We start from the raw sequence: 17,840 nt of genomic DNA, 5'->3' as shown, positions 1-17,840 counted from the left end.
TGCGTGCTAATTCTTTGTTTGTGAAGGGATCAAAGTGTCTCTTCGGTGTGCAGAAAGTTTCATTTTTGGGGTTCATCTTTTCCCCTTCTACTATCGAGATGGATCCGGTTAAGGTCCAAGCCATCCAGGATTGGACTCAGCCGACATCTCTGAAAAGTCTGCAAAAATTCCTGGGCTTTGCTAATTTTTATCGTCGCTTCATCTGTAATTTTTCTAGCATTGCCAAACCATTGACCGATTTGACCAAGAAGGGTGCTGATTTGGTTAATTGGTCTTCTGCTGCTGTGGAAGCTTTTCAGGAGTTGAAGCATCGTTTTTGTTCTGCCCCTGTGTTGTGTCAACCAGATGTTTCTCTTCCGTTCCAGGTCGAGGTTGATGCTTCTGAGATTGGAGCAGGGGCGGTTTTGTCACAGAGAGGTTCTGGTTGCTCGGTGTTGAAACCATGTGCTTTCTTTTCCAGGAAGTTTTCGGCTGCTGAGCGTAATTATGATGTGGGCAACCGAGAGTTGCTGGCCATGAAGTGGGCATTCGAGGAATGGCGTCATTGGCTTGAAGGAGCTAAGCATCGCGTGGTGGTATTGACTGATCATAAGAACCTTACTTATCTCGAGTCTGCCAAGCGCTTGAATCCTAGACAGGCCCGTTGGTCGTTATTTTTTGCCCGCTTCGATTTTGTGATTTCGTACCTTCCGGGCTCTAAAAATGTGAAGGCGGATGCTCTGTCTAGGAGTTTTGTGCCCGACTCTCCGGGTTCATCTGAGCCGGCGAGTATCCTCAAGGAAGGAGTCATTGTGTCTGCCATCTCCCCTGATTTGCGGCGAGTATTGCAAAAGTTTCAGGCGAATAAACCTGATCGTTGTCCAGCGGAGAAACTGTTCGTCCCTGATAGGTGGACTAGTAAAGTTATCTCTGAACTTCATTGTTCGGTGTTGGCTGGTCATCCTGGAATCTTTGGTACCAGAGAGTTAGTGGCTAGATCCTTCTGGTGGCCATCTCTGTCACGGGATGTACGTACTTTTGTGCAGTCCTGTGGGATTTGTGCTAGGGCTAAGCCCTGCTGTTCACGTGCCAGTGGGTTGCTTTTGCCCTTGCCGGTCCCAAAGAGGCCTTGGACACATATTTCGATGGATTTCATTTCTGACCTTCCCGTTTCTCAAAAGATGTCAGTCATTTGGGTGGTCTGTGATCGCTTTTCTAAAATGGTCCATCTGGTGCCCTTGGTTAAATTGCCTTCCTCCTCTGATTTGGTGCCTTTGTTCTTCCAGCATGTGGTTCGTTTGCATGGCATTCCTGAGAATATTGTTTCTGACAGAGGTTCCCAGTTTGTTTCAAGGTTTTGGCGAGCCTTTTGTGGTAGGATGGGCATTGACCTATCTTTTTCCTCGGCTTTCCATCCTCAGACTAATGGCCAGACCGAACGAACCAATCAGACCTTGGAAACATATCTGAGATCTTTTGTTTCTGCAGACCAGGATGATTGGGTGTCCTTTTTGCCATTGGCTGAGTTCGCCCTTAATAATCGGGCCAGCTCGGCTACCTTGGTCTCTCCATTTTTCTGCAATTCTGGGTTCCATCCTCGTTTCTCTTCAGGACAGGTTGAGTCTTCGGACTGTCCTGGTGTGGATTCTGTGGTGGACAGGTTGCAGCAGATCTGGACTCAGGTAGTGGACAATTTGACCTTGTCCCAGGAGAAGGCTCAACTTTTCGCTAATCGCAGACGCCGTGTGGGTCCCCGACTTCGTGTTGGGGATCTGGTTTGGTTATCTTCTCGTCATATTCCTATGAAGGTTTCCTCTCCTAAATTTAAACCTCGTTTTATTGGTCCGTATAGGATTTCTGAGATTCTCAATCCTGTGTCTTTTCGTCTGACCCTCCCAGACTCCTTTTCCATACATAATGTATTCCATAGGTCGTTGTTGCGGAGATACGTGGCACCTATGGTTCCATCTGTTGAGCCTCCTGCCCCGGTTTTGGTGGAGGGGGAATTGGAGTATATTGTGGAGAAAATTTTGGATTCTTGTGTTTCTAGACGGAAACTCCAGTATCTGGTTAAATGGAAGGGTTATGCTCAGGAAGATAATTCCTGGGTTTTTGCCTCTGATGTCCATGCTCCAGATCTTGTTCGTGCCTTTCATGTGGCTCGTCCTGGTCGGCCTGGGGGCTCTGGTGAGGGTTCGGTGACCCCTCCTCAAGGGGGGGGTACTGTTGTGAATTCTGTGGCTGAATTCACTCCTGTGGTCACAAGTGGTACTGCAGCTTCTGAGCTTCCTCCTTCAGGTGTTCTGGTGAGCTCGTTGGCTGCTTTGTTATTTAACTCCACCTGATTCTGTCTTCCTTGCTCCTTGTCAATGTTCCAGTGTTGGATCTGAGCTTCTGGATCTTTCCTGTGGCCTGCTGCTCTGCTTAGATAAGTGCTTCTTTGCTTTTGTTGCTACTTTTTCTGTCCAGCTTGTCATTTCGTTTTGCTGGAAGCTCTGAGACGCAAAGGGTGTACCGCCGTGCCGTTAGTTCGGCACGGTGGGTCTTTTTGCCCCCTTTGCGTGGTTTTTTGCTTTAGGGTTTTTTGTAGACTGCAAAGTTCTCTTTGCTATCCTCGCTCTATCTAGAATATCGGGCCTCACTTTGCTGAATCTATTTCATCCCTACGTTTGTCTTTTCATCTTGCTAACAGTCATTATATGTGGGGGGCTGCCTTTTCCTTTGGGGTATTTCTCTGAGGCAAGTCAGGCTTGTTTTTCTATCTTCAGGCTAGTCAGCTCCTCAGGCTGTGCCGAGTTGCATAGGTAGTGTCAGGCGCAATCCACAGCTGCCTTTAGTTGTGTTTAGGATAGGTTCAGGTATTGCGGTCTACAGAGATTCCACGTCTCAGAGCTCGTTCTATTGTTTTTGGGTTATTGTCAGATCACTGTATGTGCTCTGATTGCTGGCACACTGTGTCACTGGATTGCCTACATAACAATGGACAATAATGATTCCAGAATTCGTGGCAGACTGTGCCCGTCGCTGATTGGTCGAGGCAACCTTTATGACATCATCGTCGCCATGGCAACCATTATGACATCTACGTCGATACTGTGCCCATCGCTGAATCAGAAACGTGGGATGTCTACGTCCTTTATGACATCATCGTCTCTGTGCCCGTCGCTATGGACAATGATGATTCCAGAATTCGCGGCAGATTGTTGTCGCTGATTGGTCGAGGCAACCTTTATGAGATCATCGTCGCCATGGCAACCATTATGACATCTACGTTGATACTGTGCCCGTCGCTGATTGGTCGAGGCCGCCAGGCCTCGACCAATCAGAGACGCGGGATTCCCAGGACAGACAGAAAGACAGACAGACAGACAGACGGAAAAACCCTTAGGCAATTATATATATAGATAGGGGCAGTATAATAGTAGTGATATTCTTGAACATAGCGAGTAGTATTATAGTAGTTATATTCTTGTACATAGGAGGCAGTATTATAGTAGCTATATTCTTGTACATAGAAGCAGTATTATAGTAGTTATATACTTGTACATAGGGGGCAGTATTATAGTAGTTATATTCTTGTACACAGGAGCAGTATTATAGTAGTTATATTCTTGTATATAGGGGGCAGTATTATAGTAGTTATATTCTTGTATATAGGGCCAGTATTATAGTAGTTATATTCTTGTACATAGGGGGCAGTATTATAGTAGTTAAATTGTTGTACATAGGGACAGTATTATTGTACTTATATGCTTGTACATAGGGGGCAGTATTATAATAGTTATAATCTTATACATAGAGAACAGTGTTATACAGTAGTAGTGATATTCTTGTACATAGCGGGCAGTATTAGGGTATGTGCACCCGCTGCGGATTTTGCTGCGGATCCGCAGCGTTTCCGCAGCTGTGGGTCCGCAGCGGTTTCCCATGAGTTTACAGTACCATGTTAACCTATGGAAAACTAAATCCGCAGTGCACATGCTGCGGAAAAAAACGCGCGGAAACGCAGCTGTTTACATTCCGCAGCATGTCAATTCTTTGTGCGGATTCTGCTGCGGTTTTACACCTGCTCCAATAGAAAACTGCAGGTGTAGAGCCGCAGCGGAATCCGTAGTAGAAACCGCGATAAATCCGCAGGGAAAACCGCAGCGGTTTTGCACTGCGTTTTTTCCAAATCCGCTGCAGAAAAATGCGCAGTCCTCCAGAATACGTGTGCACATACCCTTATAGTAGTGATATTCTTGCACATAGCAAGTGGTATTATAGTAGTTATATTCTTGTACATAGGGGCAGTATTATAGTAGTTATATTCTTGTACATAGGGAGCAGTATTATAGTAGTTATTCTGGCTCCTGTGTAAAAGAATATAACTTCAATAATACCGGTTGAAATGAACAAAAGTGTTATAGCAGTCATAATCTTGTATGTAGAGACAGTCTTCCCTTATTTTTTGGAAGGGTACCTACATCATTACGGGGGGAATCAGCTTGAACAGGATCCTCTGCAGCTAGTGCAATGCTACTCAGTGCAATCACCAGCAGTATGACCATTTCAAAGTAGCGCATATTGACAATGTAATGACACAAGCGGCGGACTCTGCAAGAATAAAAAAAAAGAAAGAAAATAAATAAAAACAAAGAAATTGTAACACTCAGGATAACTTTGTGCGGCTCATTGATAGAAAAAATACAAACAAAAATGTTTTATCAAAATAGCTCTCAGTAGCGTGCAGGACATTATTCCTCAAAACGTAAAGCAAAAAATGTGCTATCCAAAGCGCACATATACTACACACATCTGGTTTCCTAGAAAACAATGACACATGGAGATCTAGAACAATCACCCTCTTTGAGGTACAACAACAGAATGGGGAGATTTATTAAGATAAACAACTATTTACTATAAGAAAATAAGTTGATAAATTTCACTGATTGACTCTTTAGATCCAAGAACAATATTATGCTTGATACCCAATGAAAATAAATACGGTACATTGATGCTATCCTAGTAAAACCCGGGGTTCCTGGTACTCACGGATTGGTGGAACTGAAGATGAACATGGAACTGTATGGTAAGATCTGCTTCGGTCCATTTTTGGTCAAGTCATCAGCTTCCATCTCCTTTTTCTCTTCAGATTTGACTTCGAACTCCGCATTATTTACTAAATTAAAAAGCAAGTGATGTGAAAAGAACAGTGATAATACTAAAAATAAGCAAGAAAACAAGTCAGAACAGAAACCAGTCACTTAAACGACTGTCTCCAGTGTTTTAAAATAAAGATTGGCGAGGTCTGGCAGGACAAAATTGGTGCCACCTCCATTTTCAACAGGGAACAAATGGGTGCAAGACTTAGACCAAAAGGTTTGGCTTAAAGGGAACCTGTCATGTAAAAAGCGCTGATCCCTGCAGATACAGAGTTAATGTATACGTTAACAGCGTTTTGATGCTGCCGGGCGCCTGCCCTGAGGCCGGGTAGAAATTAACTTTGTTCCTCCATGGATCCTTGTGCTTTCAGTCATAGGGCTCATGCACATGACATATCATATTGGATGAGTGCTATAAGTTGTTTTCATGGATAGAATTCATACCCATGTTATTCTCTGGGGTTGTGCACACATCCAATTGTTTCCTCGAACCAAATGGTCTGAGGAAAAAAAAAAAAAAAATCGATGACGTTTCCGAATTTTATCTGAGTGTCATTTCAAAATTGGCAATGCAAGTCTATGGGTCCATGGATAACATCGGACCACAAGAAGAGGACATCAGAGCGCATTTTGATTTTCATGGACTGACAGAATGGAGATGGTAGAGGAACTTTTCTTTTTTCTCTCCACCTCCGAGAAAAACTAATGCCACTCTGATCAAATTCACATCAACACAATCAGACCACTTTCTCTGATGGTGAGGAAATAGTCATGTACACCTGCCCGTAGGGGTAGGCTGGCACTGTTTCAGAAACTGGTCAGTGTATAGTGAGTGGAGGTAATAACCGCACCATGCCCGTCACAAACTATGCACTGAGCAGTCACCCCTATGACTGAAAGCCTGAGGCTGCCGGGAGGAATAAAGTTAATTTCCTCCCGGCATCGGGACTCTCAGTATGGGCGCTGGAAAGCATCAGAATGCTATTTATTGGCAGACTAACTCCATATCTGCAGGTTAATAGCATTCTTTTTACATGTCAGGTTCCCTGTAAGTTTCTTCATCTTTTTTTTTTATTTGAGATTGAAGAACATTGGGAGGTTTCTGTCCGGATCTTATAGTAGGTTTTACAAAACCAAAGTGTTTTTTTAAGGGAAAGTCCATGTGGCCTTATATATCTTGTTTTGGACTTTTGCTGGTACTTGCAGTCAATTCCGATGCCACCAGCATGCACTGATTTGGGTACATGTGGCCCTTATGGCAACGGCAGTTCCCATCTCTCTCTGACTTCAAGTTCGATCTTGCCCAACCAACCCCCGACTAGTATCTCAATGGCACAATCCATTCTCTATGTTCTCCTTGGACATAACCATCTCGACATGTGTTTCGTTATAAAGTCTATTACGTTGCTGAGACCAGCAGCAGCCTGAGACAAGTGCAGAGTTTTGGCACTCAACTTAAGTGATCAGATAATTTAATGTTGTCCACACTAGTAGTAAGTAAAATGTTTCGGTCTTACATCAGACCTTCATCAGTTACAGGACAAAGTAAGGTTGTTAGATAAGGTGGATCAATAATCTTGGTTGGAGATCACTAGATTAAACTAGCGGTGGACACCGTGTCCGCACATGCCACTGAGGCACGTCGCACTTAACCCTATATGTGCACAGGTCTGACAACCCTTGCCCCACTTTTTCATGTCATGGAATGTTTAATGATCTAGTGATCTCCAACCAAGATAATTGGTCCACCTGATCTAATAACCTTACTTTGTGCTGTAACTGATGAACGTCTGATGTAAGACCGAAATGTTTTACTTACTACTAGTGTGGACAACATTAAATTATCTGATCACTTAAGCTGAGTGCCGAGTCTCTTAATATATGTTAATGGTGTGGGAACCTACTCTGGCACCTACAAAAGCTGTGCACATGCCTATCTATTCAAGTGCAGAGTTTTGGACATGAGCAGAACTTTGGAAAAGTAGAAAGCAAAGTTGGATTTGTGATTGTGGAAAACCCCTCAATAGATTTCTATATGAGTTGTGATATGGTCGCTTCGATTTCATACTGTATGGGTGACATTGATGGCTGGGTGTTGTGGGAGATTGCCTTTAATGGTTATCAGTTTTATTTTATTGTCACTTAGACTTGGAAACAAACATTTTTTTTGCCAAAAGCACCGGTACATTTATGTAGACGAACATGACCACATCAGAAATCACTTGACGCCAGAAGCTTTTTAGTCTCGAAATCACTCAATAAAATTTCACCTTTTTATGACCAGTGCGAGTATAAATCCTAAAAGAGCAACCTTAAAAAGAAACCTTCAAGCATTGGAAGGTAGTGTTCCTGGGATTGGGGCCAAATGTAGTGAACATTTGGGAATACTTTGTATTTATGAGAATGTTGACTATCAAAGTAGCACTCCAGCATTTTTTTTTAGTTTTTGCAAATATTAACTTTTCTAGCATTGTACTTCTTTATCCCAACTCAGATACATCCATACAGTTTTTAAACTTTTTACTATAGACATCTGTGTAATATGATCACAAGTGATCTATATGTATATCAAAAGAATCCATACAATAATGACCTGCAGAGTTATAAAACATCACTGTTTATACCATCTGTGAGTGCTGTGTCCATAGTATCTAGTGAATCCTATGACAAGCAGATTCAATCAATCTTCCCTTACTCATTCTTGAAAACGTGCACAGGGAGTAACCTATTACAAGCAGGAGGCAGGCTGAATCTATATAACAAGTGACACACTGAGACTCTGCAACGTAAAGATGCATCACATATGATACACTGAGACCCAGCAATAACAGTAATAGTACACATGATGCATAGACCATATCCTCTACATTGTTCTTTAATAGTGGACTATGCTGCATTATATGGGTAAAAAAATGGCGGAGTGCTGCTTCAATTACAGACTGTGCGAAAAGTTGCACTGGGAAACAAACCTACTTTAAACTTGAGTTGACAATAGTTTTAATGAGGCCGAATTATGGTTTTGTCTAAGGTTATAAACTCTTAAGAGGACTACACCTACTGTAATTACTAGTTTATTCAGGGACAGTGGCTTGTCTATGTAGGCGGATGTAACTGGTACTGCAGATCATACTACTTAATACATCTGAATGGTCCAATAGTACAAGCTGCAGTACAAAGTACATTGATTGCTTTTACTGAAGGGGTCCTACTAACTAGACTACACCAATTTATTACTCAATGTTAATATACCAGTAAATCCCTTGAAGAAGAGATCTGATCATCCTATAATTCTAATATAAGTGTTGCCATGTTATGCGTTCTCGTTTAGCTATGATAGCGACTTACTACTCATGTTTATAATTTTGTACTGCATGTTCGATATACAGTGCAGACCAAAAGTTTGGACACACCTTCTCATTTAAAGATTTTTCTGTATTTTCATGACTATGAAAATTGTAAATTCACACTGAGGGCATCAAAACTATGAATTAACACATGTGGAATTATATACTTAAAAAAGTGTGAAACAACTGAAAAGATGTCTTATATTCTAGGTTCTTCAAAGTAGCCACCTTTTGCTTTGATGACTGCTTTGCACACTCTTGGCATTCTCTTGATGAGCTTCAAGAGGTAGTCACCGGAAATGGTCTTCCAACAATCTTGAAGGAGTTCCCAGAGATGCTTAGCACTTGTTGGCCCTTTTGCCTTCACTCTGCGGTCCAGCTCACCCCAAACCATCTCGATTGGATTCAGGTCTAGTGACTGTGGAGGCCAGGTCATCTGGCGTAGCGCCCCATCACTCTCCTTCTTGGTCAAATAGCCCTTACACAGCCTGGAGGTGTGTTTGGGGTCATTTTCCTGTTGAAAAATAAATGATGGTCCAACTAAACACAAACCGGATGGAATAGCATGCCGCTGCAAGATGCTGTGGTAGCCATGCTGGTTCAGTATGCCTTCAATTTTGAATAAATCCCCAACAGTGTCACCAGCAAAGCACCCCCACACCATCACACCTCCTCCTCCATGCTTCACGGTGGGAACCAGGCAGGTAGAGTCCATCCATTCACCTTTCCTGTGTCGCACAAAGACACTGTAGTTGGAACCAAGGATCTCAAATTTGGACTCATCAGACCAAAGCACAAATTTCCACTGGTCTAATGTCCATTCCTTGTGTTCTTTAGCCCAAACAAGTCCCTTCTGCTTGTTGCCTGTCCTTAGCAGTGGTTTCCTAGCAGCTATTGTACCATGAAGGCCTGCTGCACAAAGTCAACTCTTAACAGTTGTTGTAGAGATGTGTCTGCTGCTAGAACTCTGTGTGGCATTAACCTGGTCTCTAATCTGAGCTGCTGTTAACCTGCGATTTCTGAGGCTGGTGTGTGGCGACCCAGGGTCCTGGTCATCACAGTAGCATTGCTTTCCTCACGGGGAGAGTGATTTTACGTTTGGAAGTGATGAAGGAGATCTTTTATCAGGTAACCTGTTGTGAATTCTGTGATCAAGCTCCCTCCTGTGGTCACAAGTGGTACTGCGGCTTCTGAGTTTCCTTCCTCAGGTGATGAGGTTAAGTCGTTAGGTGCTGCTCTATTTAACTCCACCTAGTGCTTTGATCCTGGCCTCCAGTCAATGTTCTAGTATTGGTCTTGCTTCTTCCTGGATCGTTCCTGTGGCCTGTCTGCTCAGCATAAGCTAAGTTCTGCTTGTGTTTCTTTTGTTGCTATATTTTCTGTCCAGCTTGCTTTTTTGGTTTTGCTTGCTTGCTGGAAGCTCTGAGACGCAGAGGGAGCACCTCCGTACCGTTAGTCGGTGCGGAGGGTCTTTTTGCCCCTCTGCGTGGTTGTTTGTAGGTTTTTGTGTTGACCGCAAAGCTATCTTTCCTATCCTCGGTCTATTCAGTAAGTCGGGCCTCACTTTGCTAAATCTATTTCATCTCTGTGTTTGTATTTTCATCTTACTCACAGTCATTATATGTGGGGGGCTGCCTTTTCCTTTGGGGAATTTCTCTGAGGCAAGGTAGGCTTATTTTTCTATCTTCAGGACTAGCTAGTTTCTCAGGCTGTGCCGAGTTGCATAGGGAGCGTTAGGCGCAATCCACGGCTACCTCTAGTGTGGTTTGATAGGTTTAGGGATTGCGGTCAGCAGAGTTTCCACGTCTCAGAGCTCGTCCTATGTTTTGTGGTTTTTGTCAGGTCACTTGTGTGCTCTGAACTTCAAGGTCCATTGTGGTTCTGAATTACCTATTCATAACAGTAACCACAATGCACACAACATGTTCACACTCCAGGCCACAAGGGGGAGCTTTTGATCCTATTTCTAGGTGACTCCCCTGCATATGATATATATTGTGGTTTTGGAGGGAAAGTTAGTGAGAAAGTGCCAGGAGGCAGACTAGAGCAGTCTGAGGCAGGAAGAACGTACAAAAGGGCCGTGTAGTCTGAAGTACTACAGCTCCCAAAGAAAGATACATACAGAAAGCCGAACATTGTTCAGTGAGCGTGCAGGAGAGCAGAGCACAGGAGAGTGATACCAGGGGGAGGACAGCAGCAAGCAGACTGTCTCCCTGGCAAAGCGCAGATAACCGGTAGCCGGACCAACGAGGTTGTAAGGGACTCTAAGACTTACATCAGAAACCAGCAGGACAGCTGAACTGCAAGTTACTTGTCTGCCACACACACCTGAAGACACAGTAACACATAGAGCCTGGGCCGTGATAGAGTCCCTGTAAAAAGGCTTGAGTTACCTGTCATACAGGTATTGTCCTATCCTATATGGGGGACAGTGAGAACTGTGAGGACCTTATCTGAAGCCATAGGCAATAAGGGACTACAACACCACTGTACTAGAGGAAGACTTTTAACTCCACCTGGTAAAGGGGACTCTGGATTCGCTTCCAAGCCGGCCGGACCCTGCCTGCCCTGTGATCTGGTACCCTGGACTGTGGCTGCCTGAAGTCTTCAATAAACCTGGTAAAGAGACTGCAAACCTGTGTCCTCGTTCTTTACTGCACCATTCACCATCTTCCATCTACACACCGGGAGCCCTGGGGATATACTTCACCTGTGGGAAGTTGTACCATCTAGCTGCCATAACATCACCCCAGAGGACCCCTCAAAGCAGCGTCGGTCCCCACTGACCGAATACCACAGGTGGCATCACGAACATAAACTATATTCAATTATCCCCTTTTACATGGGCGCCCAGGGCCACGGACAGGGTCGCCACCATGTCACCCCCTGTGAACACCGGTACCCCACGGCCCTGGCGGGCGACTCAGGTGACTCGGATAAACTTATCCTCAGAAGCAAAGGTGACTCTTGGTTTTCCTTTCCTGGGGCGGTCCTCATGTGAGCCAGCTTCTTTGTAGTGCTTGATGGTTTTTGCAACTGCACTTGGGGACACTTTCAAAGTTTTCCCAATTTTTCAGACTTACTGACCTTCATTTCTTTCTTTTTTTTATAAAATAGGTTTTTATTAAAGTCGAATATGAACAATACAATTTATGCATTTTTCCATTATTTTACAAAATTTTTACATTTTCCAAATGCCCAACAATCCCAACAAAACCCAAACCTCCCCCTCCCCTGACAGCTCATACCCATTTATACTTTTGTTACCAGTATTGATGATTCTTTGAGCCATTTGACTCACTTATGTCCGCTTGTTCCTTTAGCACTCTCTTCCTTTCAGAGGCTCTCATCCTCCCATTTCCCATAACTACTCATCCTAGCTCGAGCCACGGAGACCACATTTTATCAAACGTTTCTATTTTCCCACTTCTTCGGTAGACCCCCTTTTCCAAATTGAGACCATGTTTAACATATTTCAGAAATTCACCCCTTGTAGGCGGTTCCTCCTTGATCCAGTTCCTTGCTATTACCTTCCTTGCCATATATAATAGCCTAGCTATTGCTATCTTCCAGGTGTTATCCACTCTAATTTCCTCTACATGTCCCAGTATACACACTATCGGATCTCTTGGCACTCTGCATTTATACGCCCCTTCCACACGGCTCATTACCACCAACCAGAAAGCAACCAGTCTTGGACATGTCCACATCATGTGGTATATTCCTGCGTTCTCAGTCTTACATCTCGGGCATTCAGAGTCAGCACGCAACCCCGCTCTGCACAACACTTCCGGTGATTTATAGACTCTGTGCAAGATGTACAGCTGCGATAGTCTATACGGCTCACTTAGTGACACTCGTGGAACCCACTCCAACACCGACTCCCAGGTTTAATCCTCCATTGGGCCTAAATCTCTTTCCCATTTCGCTCTCGCTTTTAGGGGGAAGTCTAGCAAATATGCATGTAGAAGGTCCTTATAAAGGGTGGTAATGACTCCCCTTGTGGATCCTTCCCCACACACGTATTCCAGAACTATGTCCTCCTGGATCTCAATACCACCGCCCTTGTTTTGAGCTTTAAAAGCATGTTTCATCTGAGCATATTGATACTCCCCAGCCGGTCTCAATCCAAACTCCCCTTGCAGCTGCGAAAAGGACTTTAATCCTCGTTGTTGAACTATCTGAGCAACCAAGTGGATTCCTTTGGCCTGCCACTCCGCCAGCACTCCAAGGGCCGCAAACTCAACCAAATTATTATTAAACCATATCGGTGTAAATTTAGTCAGCCCCGTAACCCCCCGAATCTGTCGCAGTCTGGTCCATAATTTATGTATCAAAAACATAGTTGGGTATAATTTCCCCAATACTTTCAAGGAGCCATCCTCCAGACACTGCGCCACCGGTCGTCGGTCCGTCACCCTCTCCATCAAGTGCTGTACCGCACTGGCAGACGCCTCCCGCGCCCAGCCCTTCAAATGCTGGCTCTGGGCTGCAAGAAAATATAACTCAGGATTGGGTAAAGCCAATCCTCCATCTTCCTTGGGCCGCTGAAGCGTCTCCAGGCGAATACGTGGGTACCGCCTCCCCCATATCAGACTTCTAAAAAGAGCACTAATCTGCCGGAATTTCCCACGTGGAATCCAAACTGGCGCATTATGTAGGACGTAAAGTAATTTGGGCATCAGAACCATTTTAATGAGATTAACCCTACCCACCACCGATAGGTGCAATTTATTCCACGCATCCACTTTTGCTTTAAGGGCGCCCATGAGAGGAGTCAAATTCCTATACAAAAACTCTGTAACTGGCATCGAGATCCATATTCCCAGGTATTTGAAAAGGGATGCCACCTTAAGCCGCCCCTCTCCCAATGGCTCACTTCTGCTCTCCTCCACCCCATCCACCTCAAAGAGGACCGATTTATCCCAATTTATCCTCAATCCCGACAAGTCTCCAAATTTCCCAATGATCTCGATAGCCCCATTCAAGGCTTCATCCGGGTCCGCCAGGAACAGTAAGATGTCATCTGCATATAACGCGATCTTCTCCTCAACACTCCCATATCTGAACCCAGGGACCTCATCCGATTGTCGTATCTTGGCGGCCAGTGGTTCCACAGCTAAGGCAAACAAAAGGGGCGACAGTGGGCAACCCTGCCTCGTACCTCTGGCCAACTTTATAGGCTGAGAGAGTTCCCCATTCACTCTAATTCTAGCTGTTGGTAGTGAATATAACAGTTGAGTCCACGCCACAAATTGCGGACCAATACCCATACACTTCAACACCCGCCAGAGATATCCCCATTCCACACTGTCAAACGCCTTATGGGCATCCAAGGACGCAATAACCCTTCGGCCACAGTTGTCAGACTTCAGCTGCAGGTTCATAGACAGCCTCCGTAGATTAACCGCTGTAGACCTGTCAGGCATAAAACCAGACTGATCCGAATGTACAAGGTTAGTAATGACACTGGACAGACGGGTAGCTAACACCTTGGCCAAGAGCTTGACATCGATGGTTAACAGAGAGATTGGCCGATATGACTCAGGCTTCCCCAGATCCTTATCCTCCTTTGGAATAACCACTATAGTGGCCTCCCTCATAGATGCTGGGAGATACCCCTGGCGTCCAGCCTCCTCCAGTACTAACTTTAATCTAGGAATCAGCACTTCCTCCAAACTTTTATAGATTTCAGCTGGTAACCCATCAACCCCAGGTGCCTTCCCATTGGCCATAGACTTCAGCGCCCGACTCAGTTCCTCCTCGGTGATAGGGGCATCTAGGCTCACCCTATCCTCCTCACTCAATTTCGGAAGACCCAGACTCTCAAGGAAAGTCTCCGTATCTCCGGCTGACTCATTGACCCTGGAGGAATATAAGTCCGCGCAGAAGTCCGCAAAGACCTTTATAATTTCAGGTGTTTCAGATACCCTGCTCCCCCCATCTGAAACCAACGAGTGCACATACGAGGTACCACGCTGAGCCGCGACTACCACTGATAGCATGTGACCCACTGTTTCTCCCTCCTGAAAATAAGTCACCCTCTGAAACTCCCGCTTCCTTTCAGCTTTTCCCAGCAGAATCTTTTCCATACAATTTTGCGCTGTTCTCAACCTTTTCTCTGCTTCGGAAGTCCCCAGCACTACCATCTCGTCCTCTGCGGCTTTCAGCTCCTCCATCGCCACCCTCTCCGCCTCCCTTGTCCTCCTCTTACACCTACTAATGTCTCTAAATAGTAACCCTCTCAGGTACGCTTTCATTGCATCCCAAACAGTTAGAGCATCTGCACTCCCATCATTTAAAGCAAAGAATTCCGTCACCTCCTTCCCTATACCGTCCAAGTCAATACTCTGTAACCAGTTAGGATGGATCTTCCATTCTCTCCCACTTGCGGTCCGTGTCCCCAACAACCTAACCTCCACCTCAATTGGACTGTGATCCGAAAGGGCCCTCGACAGATAACGCACCTCTCCCACCATTGTGTCCAACAGGCGGTTACCCAGCGCCATATCAATTCTGGATAGCGTAGCATGAGCCGGCGAGTAGCACGAGTACCCTCTCTCCCCAACATGTCTAACTCTCCATAGATCAATCATGCCTATTTCACGCACATAGGTACCAAATGTTGTAGTGTGCCCCTCCGACCTGTTCTGGGTGTTCTTATTTTTATCCCAAAAGTCGTCACAGATATTGTTCAAATCCCCAATAATTAAGAGTGGTAGTGGTTCCCATTGTTCCACCTTCTCCAACACCTCCCTGATCTTCTTACTTGAATATGGAGGTGGGATATACATTGCCGCAACACACAATCTCACTCCATACAATATACATTGTATCACCACATACTGACCCTCAGCATCCACGCATACTTTCACCTCTTCATACTGCACTCCCATCGGCACCAACACTGACACCCCTCTTGAGTACGTCGAAAAGGTAGAATGATACCCTTTCTGTATCCACCGTCTATTCAGTACATCCACTTTCTCCTGTATCAAGTGCGTCTCTAGCAAGCATATCATAGAGGCCCGCTGATCCTTCGCATACTGCAAGCTCGCGGCTCTCCTAGACCTATCCGCCAGACCTCTCACATTCCAACTCAATATCTTAAAGCGGTCCCCTATTATGTGACTCATCATTTTTAATTATGTCGTTACTCCCGGTTCTGAGCTGCCTAACTTCCCTCCCCACCCTTACCCCACCCCCCCCTCCCCCACACCCCCCAATACTATACATTCTGCCTCTTATCAAGAGTGGGGCACCATCACCCATTGCGAACACTCTTGTTAACGTAACCTTCTCCTTCCGCCTCCCGCTACAGTTTATAACAGAATTCGGCGCAATTCTTAGAAGAACAATATAATTCAACTTGTATTACATTACAACTACAAGAAACTAAATAAACTTTTAGTACGCTGCACCCCCTTCCTCCCTCATACTTCTCCGCCGTATCAGCACTCCCAGTGCATTCCCTGAATATTACCCAGCTCCACCCTCCAACCTTCACATTTCAATTATCAATGTACTGTCAGTCAAACTCTTTTTCTCCTTTTTGAAAGAATTAAAATACCTCCCGACTAACCCACCCCACATTTTCAATCTCCTTTCCCTTTAAGCTTTTTAGCGTTAAGATCTATCCACTGGGTAGCGTCCTCCGGCGTCTGGAAAAAATGAATCTTATCCAACGCTACCACTCTCAGTCGTGCCGGAAACATCATGGAATACTGCACTCCCAGTTCTCTCAGCCGTCTCTTGATACCCGTGAACATCATCCGTTGTTTCTGTACCAGGGCGGAATAGTCGGGGTAGATAGCGATTCTTTGACCTCCAATTGTCAGATCTGTCATGTCTCTAGCCTTCCTCAGGATAATGTCTCTATCTCTGTAGTTTAGGATTTTGGCAAGCATGGTACGGGGACTTGCTCCAGGGACAGGTGGTTTCGGTGGGACCCTGTGGGCTCTTTCTACCGCAAATACTTTTGTCAGTGCTGCATCACCAAAAGTCTCAAGGAGCCAGCTTTCAATATACTCCGTGGGATTCCTCCCCTCAGTTTTTTCAGGGACACCCACTATACGAATGTTATTTCTTCTGGACCTATTCTCCAGATCCTCATTTTTTGCAGCCAGCTCCGATATTGCCTGAGTAAACTTCCTCTCCGCTTTCTGCAGCTGCACTATATGGTCTTCTGCAGTGCTCACTCTTTCCTCCACAGCCCTCACACGTTTGTCAATCTTCTGCAGGGCTGCATTTATCTGGGCTGTATCCCCCTTGACCTCCTGTATCTGCTGGGTCAGGGATTGTTTGCATGATGATACCAGTGCAAAGACCTCTCTAAGGGTGGGCTCTGCTCCTGGCTCCTTATCTTCAGATCCCCCTACTACCACCGCCATGTCACCATCCCTGCTCCCCTGTTGTACCTCCTGTTCCTCTGCTGGACTTTCCTCCTCTCCTTCTGTGTCTGTGTCTGCTCCGGCGTCCTCCTCTGCTTTTCCTGAGTTCCCTGCGGCCTCCACTCTAGCAAACTGCTGGAGCTTTGCCGCCGCTGCCGTTCTCTTCTGGCATGCCGCGTTGTCCTTCTCCGCCTTCTCTCTGGCGTCGGCGCCATCTTGGCTGATCCAAGCCTCGCCGGCTCCTGCATCTCTTTGCCTCCTCCTGGTCATAATCATTGACCTCGGGGCCGCCTCTATACACCGCCGCACTCCCGGGACTCTCCTGCAGCCGGTAAGCGCCTTGAATCGCCGCTCTGCTGCGGCTTATAAGGATAAATACAGCGTTAGCAGCGGGAGCGCTCTGTCACCCGTCCGCTCACATGGACGTTCAGGCCACGCCCCTCACCTTCATTTCTTAAAGTAATGATGGCCACTCGTTTTATCTTTACTTAGCTGCTTTTTTCTTGCCATAATACAAATTCTAACAGTCTATTCAGTAGGACTATCAGCTGTGTATCCACAAGACTTCTGCTCAGCACAACTGATGGTCCCAACCCCATTTATAAGGCAAGAAATCTCACTTATTAAATTTCACACTTTTTTGTTAAGTATATAATTTCACATGTGTTAATTCATAGTTTTGATGCCTTCAGTGTGAATTTACAATTTTCATAGTCAGGAAAATACTGAAAAATCTTTAAATGAGAAGGTGTGTTCAAACTTTTGGTCTGTACTGTATGTACTATATGAACTTTTAGTGTTATCATACTATGATGACAGCTGCACGAGGCAAAGAGTAATTACCGTATATGAAAATTGCAAAAGCCTGGGAGGATGATATAAAAAGGCGCCTTTTTGTATCATAGTGGTTAGCGCATGTTGTAGAGAAATTGTGCAGTCAGTGTAGAGCCAACCAGAGAGTGTGAGAAGATGAATAGCTGAAG

At 45.2% G+C, this 17,840-nt stretch overlaps 1 protein-coding gene across 1 annotated transcript in view; it reads right to left on the bottom strand.

The window, feature by feature from the left end:
- The window catches only part of CACNA1B (calcium voltage-gated channel subunit alpha1 B), a 467,134-nt gene that overhangs the window by 156,379 nt on the left and 292,915 nt on the right, over positions 1-17,840 (bottom strand). The window contains exons 21-22 of the mRNA XM_069747979.1: positions 5,014-5,140; positions 4,446-4,575 (exon numbers count right to left, since the gene is read on the bottom strand). Of these exons, the coding sequence (XP_069604080.1) occupies positions 4,446-4,575; positions 5,014-5,140 (257 nt within the window). The remainder of the gene's footprint in view (positions 1-4,445; positions 4,576-5,013; positions 5,141-17,840) is intronic.

The sequence above is a fragment of the Ranitomeya imitator genome, chromosome 2 (assembly GCF_032444005.1).
Source record: "Ranitomeya imitator isolate aRanImi1 chromosome 2, aRanImi1.pri, whole genome shotgun sequence".
NCBI classification, from domain to species: Eukaryota; Metazoa; Chordata; class Amphibia; order Anura; family Dendrobatidae; genus Ranitomeya; species Ranitomeya imitator.
This window is presented reverse-complemented; position numbering and strand designations above follow the sequence as displayed.